Raw genomic sequence first — 12,967 nt, 5'->3', positions numbered from 1 at the left:
ACACTTGCACTCTCAGACACTTGCGCTTCCGCGGGTGACGTCACTTGCAGTCTTTTTTATTTTGTTCTATTCATTGATTATTTTTTGTTTGAATCTCTCAACATTTTACAACAGTAGCCAGGTGGTGAAGACAAGAAAAAAGAAACTAAATTACAAAGTCACTTGCACTCTCGCTACCTGCGACATCACTTGCGTTGCCAATGGAGACAAGATGCTGTGGTGCTTAAATGATTAAAACTAATTTAGTACAATAACGAGCAGGGTCCTGCAAGTCATCTGTAGGAGAAAAAGATAAGACCCGCAAATCCGTGGTTACAGAACAGCAGAATATGAACGCAATGTGCAAAGTTTCTCGTTAAGCGTTTTCCTCCCGTAGAAAACCATAAACACTCAATCATATTCTGCTGTTCTGTAGCCACGGATTTGCAGGTCTTGTCTTTTTCGCAACACAAGTGACGTCGCAGGTAGCGGAGAGTGCAAGTGACATTGTAATTTAGTTTCTTTTTTCTTGTCTTCACCACCTGGCTACTGTTGTAAAATGTTGAGAGATTCAAACAATAAAATAATAAATAGAACAAAATAAAAAAATTTAAAAGACTGCAAGTGACGTCAACCTCGGAAGTGCAAGTGTAAGCGTGCAAGTCTGAGAGTTCAAGTGCAGCCAGACCCTTCTCACTGTATGGTGAGAAGACGACTATTCGTCGATGTCTTGAAGGCAGATCTTTATGCAAATGACTGAGCCCTTGTGACATCACCTGGCACCTTAGATCCAAACGAGCTGTTTTCTGAGGGTTTTTACATAAATGCTTTTTTATAGATGATGAGGACATTTTAAGTTGTGAAACTTGCAGAATGTATTAAGCATACAAAGACCACTTCTATGTCAAAAGAACAAGGGAATTTCGATTTCTCATGTCATGACCCCTTTAAGAATATTCGGATGTTAGAAAATGTATAATATTCTTAAAACAAAGTCTTATTACATATAGACAAGAAATTAAGATTGTGTTAAAGGTGTGGCAAAAGATACATATCCTTCACTTGAACCAGTAAATGTTTAATGAAAGTTGGTGTATCTTGGGCTTTGTACTTAGACGGCAGTATAAACAAGATGCAGATCTGTAAACCCAATCATCTCTAAATGCAACACGTGAACTCAAATTTGTCTTTGTATAAATAAAGCAGACCAAGGCAAACTACTTTCTGACAATAACTTTGTTCATTTTCTATGCAATTCATGCTGACAGAAATTAAATGAGACTACAAACAAAACCACAGATGTAGATGAAAACAGTCAAACCACATGTAGGGCGTTGATCAGTGGCGCTGAAATGAGTCTCTTTATTGTACGAAAATCAATCTTCATCCATTATGCCATGCTCAAAGGAATCTCTGTATTTGCTTTCATCTTATTTACATTCTTACTGAGAAAGTTCCATTAAGAAAGGCTCTTGGTACGGAAACATTATGCCAATTTCGAAGAAAGCTCAATTTCAGAGGCACTAATGCAACCCAGATGCAGTTGGTCCACAATAACCTTTTCCATTTCCTCTATTATAATTCCATCATTTACTTTTTTGACAGAAAGAACATGACTGCCACACGTCAAAATAATCATCCCACTCCCAACCTAAATCTTGTAATGAAATGCAACCCTGGCCTGACCGGTGCTTAAAGGTTAAAGTGGTCAAATTTGATCTGGAATAACAATTATTTCATTTGAGTGCTCTCCTGACCCTACGGCAGCTCCAGGCTCTCACGTGGACCGGCTTGTCTGCTTTATCTTTAAAAAAACCCAGGAGCACTGGAAAGGGAACTTTTTTCTTGAGGAACACAAGCTTCTTGGATATCAAGAAACATATGTGGAACTATCGGTCATCTTCAAGGTCTTCAATCCCTCAGGACCGCTGAAGAGTTTCAACATGTCCACCTCCAGAGGGTGAAGGTGTCCACTGATAATCATTGAGTGAAGTGGTCCTCCTAGGTCACTGGATGCCAACTCTTGCAGCGTCCCAGAACGGATGGTCTGTTCCTCGGCTCCGACCCGAGCCAGACCAACACACACCGTGTCTTCAGTCATTGCTGCATTGAAGGAAAGAACATAAGATAAACCATGAAACCAAAGCTCACAAAGCTTTCAATCAAATCTAATCCAATTTTCCATCAATGCTTGCCAGACGTCCAGATGGTTTAACCACAAAGTTCACAAAGATTTTCATGCAATTTAGAAAGGTTTGCAAGAGTTACCCAGTTCCTCGCCCCGATCCCGTCGGTTCTGTAGTATCTCCAAGAGTTGCTCAGCTGCCTGAGCGACAGTCATGTACCTGGGAGGCTCATAAATCTTTCGACCCCTAGAAAGAGAGGGGACTGGTAAACTTTAAGGTGAACAGAAGTATCTGGTGTCTTCTACTAATTTGCCTGGATCCTTGACAGTGTTTAAATTTGTTAACGCACTGGAACCTTAAAGGATTAGTTCATTCCTGAATTAAAATTTCCTGATAATTTACTCACCCCCATGTCATCCAAATGTTCATGTCGTTCTTTCTTCAGTCAAAAAGAAATGAAGGTTTTTGAGGAAAACATTCCAGGGTATAATAGTGGACTTCAATGGGGACCAACAGTTTGAAGGTCCAAATTGCCGTTTCAATGCAGCTTCAAAGGGCTCTACATGATCCCGGCTGAATAAGGGTCTTATCTAGTGAAACGATCAGTCATTTGCTTAAAAAAAAATCAAACAAATTTCTATACTTTTTAAACACAATTGCTTGTCTTGCACTAGCTCTCCAATGCATGTCTACAACTTTACACATTACGTATTCATGTTGGAAAGGACACGTGTGGTTCGTTTTTTGTCTTTGTACTTCGGTTCTAAAGGCTAGTGTAGGGTGAAGAATTCCATCTGATTTTCTCCAACTTCAAAATCGTCTGACATCATTTTACCTTTTTTGTAAAGGGCGTTTGACTTTCTTTGCACGTTCGCTTTGTAAACACTGTGTCGGTACTTCAGCCTACGTCATGCGTGACCTTTCCAACGTGACCACGAAATTCATGAAGTTGTGGATGCAGAGCTAGTGCAAGATGAGTATTTGTAATTAAAATGTATATAAATTTGTACTTTTTTTAGGAAATGACAAATTGTTTCGCTACATAAGAACCTTATTCTTCGGTTGGGATTGTGTAGAGCCCTTATAAGATGCACAAAAACTGAAATTTGGACATTTGACCCTGTTGAAGTCCACTATATGCAGAAAAATCATGATTAATTTATTTTTTACTGAAGAAATAAAGATATGAACATCTTGGATGACATGGGGGTGAGTAGGAAATTTTAATTCAGGTGTGAACTAATCCTTTATGTTGCAGGTGGTCTCAGAACAATGAGAAAGTAGGTGGCCATTAATGCAATTTACATCTGAGCTTTAAAGTTAAATACTCTGCATGCTTTACATAAGGTGCATTAGCCATTAACGGACCAACGGTCAGTCCTTGATGAAATCAGTCAACTTAAGGAAGTTGGAGACATGCTTTGAATTTCTTTTTGGGCCATTTCCCCCTCCCTGCAGTGAAGGGCACCAACCTCACTGGACAAGCATCTGACTGTGACCAAAATCATGCAGCATATGGTTATTCCATTTCCGAGTAATGGTACAACAGTGCCAATAAATCTGGGAGACATTAGCACACTTTCCAGCCTTGAACAGGGAGCACGCACCAGGCCTAATGCTCGTCTCCTTATAGCGTACATAGTGGAACACTAAAACCCATTTGAGTTTATGCGGATTGGATATAAAATTACACAAAGTGCATGACCAAGGGGGGAGATAATTACAGGACACCACGGAGAGAGCAAGGAGTTAACAACCGTCTTCTACGACAAGAAATAATTCAACACCAGTGAAGGTTTTTCGGAAAGACTTCGAGTTCAAGTTTAAAAAACAGACGACGAAGTTCACAGTTGCCGATAAAACATATTTCTGAAGGCTTCAGATTGGAAAATTATACCCCGGCAGTTCTGGAGGCGGCCAGGGAAGGTCCATGATAACATATCATGCGTCCAAGTCAAACAAGCTGCCACGGTTTTTACTTTTGTTATTTTTTTCCAACTCAACCAGTCTGCCCCCCAGCAACTTGCATGAATGTTAACTCAATGTCTGCTGGAAACCACAAAACGACCCTCCCGGAAAAGCACCACAGACTAGATATAAATCAGCACAACCCCACAGAAAATCAGAAAGTGAGAGTCTTACCTCATTAAATTCTCCATGGACTGCTCTTTGACTTTGATATCTACGAAACAAGGGAGTCGTAAGTGTTGTACGATACAATAAGCTTGGGTTTTATAAACTAGGCCTCTCCGGATGTTACTGTCACATCATAAATAGTAGGTCGCCCCTCCATCTGGGGCTGTTAACCCTACGCAGTCTGGAGCGTGAGTACATTTTCAGACTGCACCTGAGAGAGCCTCATATTGAGAACAAAGACAAATGTACAAATCACGACCAGTCATGTTCTCACACCATGTTAACCTCAATACGTTCATAAATAATGGACCCATCAGATGAAAGTTCAAGGCTAAACTTCAGCTACAGTAAAATGGGACAATTTCTTTGTTTCCTACTTTCTTTACAAATGGAAATTTGGTATCAAAACTGATTTGCATGCATTTTAGAATAGCAAAAAATTCTATAAATTAACATTTTTACATAAAAGCTTAACAAAAGATTTAAATTAGTAGGCTAGAAACCAGAAAATTAATTGTTAAAAATTAATTAAAAATAAAACTAATTGTTAAAAATACAGCAAATTTACACAAAACACAGAATGAATTATATGTAAAAAAAAAACCAGAAAATTCATGAGTAATGAATTTTATTTCTGAAAAAAAAATAAACTGGGAAACTGACATAAAATTCTTAATTAATTAAATGATATTTGACAAAAACCAAGAAAATTGTCATAAAATTAATAATTAATCATATTTGTAAAAAAAAATATTTGGTAGATTTGTAAAAAAAAAAAAAATTCTAATAATAAAATAATCAAATAAAAAAAGAAACCTGACATAAATCCACAAAAAAACTAATAAACAAAGAAAAAACCCCTGAAAATTTTAATTAAAAATGTATTAATGATATTAACGATATTTGTAAAAAAAAAAAAAAAAAATTTAATTTTTAGTTGGACAGGAAAAAGTGGCTGAAGTAGCAGTGTAGGGAATCAAAAATTGAAATGGAACAAGTTCATGTCCGGTGTAGACACTGTATTGGACTAGACTAGGGGTGAGAATTACAAATCTAATTTTATTTTTGAATTTAATTTAGAAACACCAGCACATAAATAGACCAATTTTTGCCAGCTTGATTAATAGCCCACGTCTTGTTAGCAGCGCTATGATGAATGGATGCAGAGTATAGTCCCTGTGTTTTGTCTGTGTGTGTGCTTTTGTTGTGCCTGCAGGTTATTGTGTTAGATAAGCACGTTTGCGGCCAAGGGTGGACGGGGAGGTGTCCAATCCCCGCCTTCCTCTGTTTGCTTTTGAATAATGAGGTTAATAACCCTGATCCCTCTCTTGCTCATTTTTGTCCTCGCTCTTGCTCTCCGACTCCTCAGCTGGGAAGCACCTGGGGACTCCCGCCCTTCCCCTTCTGTCCCGCCAGCCAATGAGAGACGACGGCGACCAGCAGACTATGAATTTTACCAACATTCATTACCAAAGATGCCTTCCAATGGGAAATCCCACTGGTACTTTAGAAAACGGGGGTTTATTAAGAGTTGGCTGGAAATCTCCACGGCACACGGATATAAACGTAAATTATTTGCGACCATCTGCCTTGGGGGGGTACCAGAGCGTTTGTAACGGGCCCAAGTTTAATTTGCGCCCCGAAGGGAAATGCCTATTTGACGGAATGTCAAAATACAGGGGTCGTCTCATCTGGTTTTGACACATTCATTGCTACAGTGCCTGTTAACGATGCAACACACATTCATGCTTGAGGACGTGAGCCAAGGAACAAACCGGAGAACCTGCAAATTGAGCGACATCATATAACTTTCTAATTAGAACACCTCGTTCACAAAGACTCAAAGGAAGTGCTTACCCAGCAGGCACAGCGTGTGCAGGCCCATATCCCTGTTCTTCTTGATCTTATCGTAGAAGCTTTCAGGTCTCCATGTGTCCGTCCAAAACACAATGGACACCGTCTCCCCGAAGTTGTACAGCTAAGGAGGAAAATGCAATCACATTCATACTTTATTTACTCACACCAGTTCTTATTTTGCATTGGTCAGTGTGTTCACAAGTAGCCAGCACTGTTTAGCCACCGACAAGGTGCTTCCTGTTATTCAGTAAGCATGACATCATTCTGAACACTAGAGTGCCACACAGCTGACACAACAAAGTGACATTACAGCAGACAGACTTGTTACTGGTTACTTTAGGTCCTAAGCACGTATTAGTGCGATATGAACAAACACATAGGTAGGGATGAAGTTGTCCCACATCTTCCAAATCCAGGGGTGTCCATTGCTGCACCTGGAGGGCCACCGATCTCCAACACACGTGCCTGGAAGTTTCTAGTGATTCTGAAGACCTTGATTAGCTGGTTCAGGTGTGTTTAATTAGGGTTGGAGCTAAACTCTGCGAGACAGTGGCCCTCCAGGAGCAAGTTTTGACCCCCCTGACCTACTTGGTTACTGAGGTCAACTAAAGACCTAGATGAATTCCTTTTTGTTTATCTATAACAAATTCAGCAGTGGAGACTTTAAGGGAGAGTTCACCCAAAAATGAAAATCACTGTGGTACTCTCGTGAATGCATGTTGACTGACACGGAAGAGAAGAAACTGTTGAATAAAGTCATTGTTTTAGTTTTCTTTGTGCATAAAAAGTATTCTTGTAGCTACATAACATTACAGTTGAACCAATGATGTCACGTGGACTATTTTAACAATCTTTTCTGGGCTTTGAACATTTCAGTTCCCTTTGTGTCTATGGAGGGTCAGAAAGATCTCAAATTTAATCAAGGATTTTCTTACTTTGTGTTTTGAAGATGAACGAAGATCTTACGGGTTTGGAACGACATGAGGGTGAGTAATTTATGACAGAATTTTCATTTTTGGGTGAACTAACCCTTTAAAGGGGATAAAGAGATTTTTTAAGGGCCCCTCAAATTACATTACAGGAAACAAGATTTCATGCCCGCAAATGATTAATTTGCTCCCTTGTTTTAGTTAAATTGTGGCCATTGGGTCAATAAAATTAAAACAAGGGAACAAGCGTGGATTCAATTTACCTAAACAAGGGAACCGATTAATAAGTTCTGCAAACTACATATAACTAAAACATGGCCACAAATCAATTTGTTGTGGGAACAAATTTTTTGTTAATCTACATGATATCTATTTTTTCTTGCATGTCATGTGCGGGGCTCTGCAGGTTTTAGCATGCTGATAGTCTAAGAAAAGAAGATGTTTTGAAAAATGTCTTTTGAACCTGAAACATGTTTTTGTCCACACAATGAAAGTCAATGAGGTCCAGTGTTTCTCTGGACCCCACTGACTTTAATTGTATGAACAAACACAGTTGAATCATTTGTCAAAATATCTTTTGTGTTCAGCGGAAGAATGGAAGTCAGTCAGGCTTGGAACGACACGGGGACAGAAGTTTCATTTTTGAATGAATGAATAAATGAATTCAGCTTATTTAAATTAAAAATGAAAATTCACCTTACTTATTTCTAAATACAAGCTGATCATATTGTTACCAATTGTCCCATGCAATTTTTTATCAAAATGTCATAACTCGATCTTCCGGTGAAACGTCAGACTTTTTAGTGACATTCGCTATATTTCTCCAATCATTTAGTCTGTTTATATCGCACCCTTTCTTACAATCTCCTGCAAGTTTGCATTCAGATGTGTCTCCATCCAATCAACAACCAATGAATAGAACCAAGTTCCCATTATACTTTTTTTTTCTTTTTTAATAATCCATTTCACTTGGATGTGTCACAATGTGGAAGAAAAAAATCTGTCACTACTTTTCCTTGATTGCAACTTTTAAGATCGTCATTCAGAATTCACTACCTAGTCACAGGGAAGCAGACCAAAACGAATCCTTCCAATACAATCTTTGGAAACAAAGCCAGATGTTTTTGCTAACAAAAACAACACACACTTTGGGTGTAGAAAGTCTCAAGTCAAGCTTTTTTTGTGGAATCTCTTGTTGTTGATTGCTTCCAATTAGTGCATCTCGATCTACACTCAAACAGCCACTGCAAAGTGTGCGTTAACCTACCAGATCCCTCTGTGGCTGAGAGCAGCAGCTGCGGCAGATGATTTAGGACCTGCTTTTCCTGCCTAAATAATATCCTTTAGAAATGGCACCACTGATCTCAGATCATCTGAAGACGCCTATCGTGAGCTTAGGGCGGCATCTGGGGCCTCTTGGTACACAAAGCTGCCCTGACAGGTCAATACAGGGGGCTGTTATTGATGGCCAGTAGGCTTCGTTGATAGACTCCGCTGGGACGCCTATGGCACAAAGGCCTTAATGCCGTTTGATCATTTTCACGAGAGACTAGGCCTGAATGATGCACGGAAGTGAAGTACATTCTCTGGAAAGTACATGTTGACAATAACACCATGGGAAGCATTGAGTTAAGGTGCAGTTGCATTACCGAATTTCCGGCAAAATTTAGAGGGCAAATAAGGTCTGTTGGTAATCTGCATGGGAAAATATTTCGCCCTCACATGAAATTCCAAATCGCGTTGATTCCAATTGAAATGACTAAATTTCGCTTGCAAAAATTCACAGAACAATGGTAAGCTTGGGCCTTACCTGCAATCCACAGCAGCCCACCGCGTTCATGATGGAGGCATTGTGAATAACGCGATACTGAATCCCAGCATTCAATGCTCGCAGAACCAGGTCGCTGTGGGTCGTAGCTCTGAAGAGAAGAAATGCAGTTGTTGTTGTTTTTTTGCGCACACGACTCCAAAATAACATACGCCAACCGCAGAAAAATGGTTATTTATCAACATATTTCTTACTACTTTGTTGTGCTGTTTACAATGTGGAAGTAATCCAAATTACGCTAAAAATGCTTATCCTTTCGATCTTGGATATATCATTAAACTTTATTAAACCCACACATTCTTAAGTGCAGGAAAATTAGGACTTAGACCCCTGTCCCCCTCCTGCTATGTGGGTTTCGGTGGTTTGGCTGGAAAAACGCTGGAGCCAAACATGACTCAAAGCTCAACTGTGATTAGAAGTGAGCAAGACGGGAAAGTGCGGCGTAATTAGCTCATCTCTTCTGGAGAATTTCCAAAGTACCCACACCTCAGACATCCACATCCCACTTCTCATAAGAGCAATAACGTTGCACCCCAGAGCTCTGGTGCTCAACCCCTCTGTGGTTCTTCAGGAACAAACTTCCTGAATAATAGCAAACATTTCCATTAATTATCTTCTGTTAGGCTGTAGAAAGCGCTTTCCGATTTTTTTTTTTTTTTCTGATGTTTCACTACACTTACGGTAGAAAGGGAAATTTATTTTGTGGAGTGCATGCTTTCAAGTGCACTTAATTGTACTTGAGGGCATTATCAGAATCAGAATGGAGTTTATTAGCCAAATAAGTTTGAACATTTCCAGCAAGTTTTCATATAATTTCCTTTATAAAAAATTCAATATAACTCGGATAGGCCAGTGATAAAGCTTTCCGAAGAAAGTCTGTGTAACTTCTGGATTTAGGTTTCCAGATGAGTCACTGCACTTGTGGGATTGTGATGGCAAGTTATGGGTGAGTCAAAACAATGGCAACATGAGGTGCATCATATGACAAATATGCATAGAAACCTCATAGATGAAACTGTACAGTCGCAAATTAATCCTCATTGGCGGATAATTTAGTTCAGGACAACTTTGAAGTTGCTATCACATATGGATTAAATATGACAGCAGAGACTGGCTACTGTAGATCTTGAAGTAGTTAGTTAGTCTTACCCAAAAGGATCACCAACCACTAGAAACGCCACATCACTGACATCTGCTCCCTTCAGGATCTCATCCGCCTGTTGTTCCACCATATCTCTGTCAGCCAGCAGCAACTCGCGCCCATAATACTCCTCCTGAACACAACAGTGCCATATATCTGAGTGCAAAATATCAGTATTTCTGATTAACATGTATTTGAATTTGATCTCAGATTGAACCAAGTTTTGATCTAAAGGATAACGCTTAAATGCTTGATATTATTATTTTTATTGCTTGATATTATTTTTGAATAGACTCATGAAATTTGAATATTATATTTGCAAATATAAAAAATATTGATATTTTATTTAGCAGATGCTTTTAAGCAAAGCGACTTACTAATGACAAAAACAACAAGCAATATTATGAATAAAATACATTTCCTTATGGACACGCTAAAACAAACCTTGAAAGAAAAAACTTCTGACTGTTAGTGGAAGATTTATTTTCATTTCAAATGAAATTTATTTACAAGATATACAATTTCTATGATAAACATTTTTAAATTTGCAAATAATATCATTTCTGATATTTTTTGTGGGGCCAAAGTGTCAAGGTGGTGAAAAATATATTAAAAGACTAAAAAACATTACTTATTACAAAATTATTATTTTAAAAACTTTTGTCTGCCAAATAATCAGTCTTGTCAACTATTAAACAGGAAATGACATCACAGAGAGGACCCCTGTAGAGCTTCATGGTTACATGTCAAGGTAAGTAAAGTTCTTAAAAATATAATATATTTTGACCTTTTATGAAAAGACACTGCTAGTTCAGGTCAAACTGAGCTGAGGAACCACAAAATAATATTCATAATGCTCATGATTCAAACATGTCTGGTTTTGATTGTGATGCAAATCGATCTGTCAAATGTCAGGATTCAGATATAATAATGTGTTTAATCATCCACATACCAAAGCTTCCTTCCCGACGGTCAGTATGGACGTGTAAGCCTCCAAATAAACACGACTACACTGCCGGACGATCTCTAAACCTTTAACAGTGATGTCTTTACAATCGCCCAGACCAAGACCGATCAAATATAACATCTCTAAACCACAGATGACACCGGAACGCACAGTTACACTTCGTCAAAACGCTTAATCACAAAAACATATATGCATAAGCGCGATACTATCATGTGATCGTTTATCAGAAACGGAAAAGCTTGCAGAATACACTCAGTTCTTCACCGTTCTCTGTTATTCTCCACTCACATGGTGCCACATGCAGCCGGCTGCCGTAAAGCGTAGAGTAGTTCACGACAGTGTCGCGTACTGTAACCATAGAAACAGAATAAGCGGTGATGATTTCTGGTTGGACTGAACTAAACCACGTTCATTTGGAACCACATTCATTGGCTGTGTCCAAATTCAGGGTCTGCATCCTCCTTAGGATCCTTCCTACCCGGTTGAAGGAGGAGGGATCCTCCGACGTCCGCAAAACCCGGAAGTCGGTGTTTGTGAATTTGGACAGCCTACCCTTCTTTCAGTTCCCTCCCTTACCCGTTGCTCATAACCTGTCGCCTAGCAACCGTGACAGCGCCAAGCAAGAAGCGGGAAAATGGACAAACAAAGAGTTATTCTCCTCATTTTAATTCTTTTGGAAGAAATAAAGCAATTAAATAAATTAAATACTTTCTTTGCTCGTTGTCGGAGTTTTTTATATCAGACTACAAGACAGTCACATCCAGGTAAGCCATTATAGCCTATTTTTATTTGTTTTTAAGTATTCTACTAATTTCTCCTACAAATTCATTGAGCCGAAGCATAAACTTTAGCTTGTTTTGTCAGAGAAACTCCTCTCCCACTCCGCTACCGCTCGCTTCGTCCGCCATTACGCTCTGCCGAAAAGAATTATGGGATAGGTAGGACGGGAAAGGATCCACCACACCCATCCTTCCAATTCGGGGAAAAGGAGGACGTATTTGTGGGCCGCATTTGAAGGATCCTACGAATTTGGACAGCCTTCGTCGCGGCGCTGTGACGTAACATCCTTCAAATGAGTACTCCGAAGGATGCAGACCCTGAATTTGGACACAGCCATTGTGTCTAGGATGTTGTGCACAGGTAATAATAGCCCAAACCCCATTTTAAAAGTTAAAAACAATAGTTAAGTTCAATTCATATTATTAAATTTGTTAATACACATTTTTAATATTATAATATTATGTATATATATATATATATATATATATATATATATATATATATATGTGTATACACACACACACACACACACAGTTCTTAGATGCATATTTGGTTATTTTGTCACATGTGTCTTTGTGTGATTTAAAATGGCCACACAGCTCACAAACTATTGGTTTAGAATGAAGTCTGGCCATTTAATTGGAAAACCACACATTCAGACATATTGTGTAATTCAGTGCAAAAGTCTGAATAACTGGCAAGTTCAGGGCTATTTACTGTCCTGTTTTCTGTTTATTTACTCTGTAAAGTTATCCGTTTCACCCTCAAATTGCAGAAAAAACATTATGTTGATAAATGTGCACACAATCTTTTCCCAAAATACCACAGAATGCAACATTTTATGACTCTCTGGGTTGTTGCTTTATGATTTGGGCAGCACTTTTAGCATGTTTGGATGTTATGGATTCCAAGGTGTTTTCAAGACTGTTAAAGACTGGATTTATGATCGTTTGGATTACTTAAAAAATGTGTGTAAATCTTAATAATAACAAATAATGTGTTAATAATTTCCTTGTTTGTTTATGGTTTGAAGCTGTTGTAAATGTATAGGTCTCTACTATGATTCCTAATGTGAGTCGAGATTAATCCATGGTACTTAATAACCATGGTTTAGTGGACCTTGAGCTTGACCTGTTTTATTTGTAGGTTAATAGGCTGTGAATTAGGGTGAGGACCTTTTGTTTCACACAGCTGATACCTGTAATGAATGAACACAAAGTGCAG

The 12,967-nt window shown here is 38.7% G+C and overlaps 1 protein-coding gene across 2 annotated transcripts; it reads right to left on the bottom strand.

The window, feature by feature from the left end:
• Positions 1-1,005: 1,005 nt before the first annotated feature.
• On the bottom strand, positions 1,006-11,524 carry LOC306867184 (diphthine methyl ester synthase-like). 2 transcript variants are annotated; one of them, XM_079412762.1, is made up of 7 exons: positions 10,949-11,295; positions 10,005-10,129; positions 8,838-8,946; positions 6,099-6,219; positions 4,248-4,287; positions 2,248-2,351; positions 1,006-2,082 (listed from the first exon to the last, which is right to left on the bottom strand). In XM_079412762.1, exons 1-7 carry the CDS (start codon positions 11,081-11,083, stop codon positions 1,850-1,852), a joined length of 867 nt encoding a protein of 288 aa, XP_079268888.1. In that variant the 5' UTR covers positions 11,084-11,295; the 3' UTR covers positions 1,006-1,849. The 2 variants fall into 2 exon arrangements, with proteins under 2 accessions (XP_079268888.1, XP_079268889.1); XM_079412763.1 differs by having other exon boundaries at positions 1,039-2,082; positions 11,252-11,524.
• Positions 11,525-12,967: the final 1,443 nt, after the last annotated feature.

Source organism: Barbus barbus, assembly GCF_936440315.1.
Source record: "Barbus barbus genome assembly, chromosome: 49".
Lineage (NCBI taxonomy): Eukaryota > Metazoa > Chordata > Actinopteri > Cypriniformes > Cyprinidae > Barbus > Barbus barbus.
Note: the sequence above shows the minus strand (reverse complement) of the source record. Positions and strands in the feature narration are given on the sequence as shown.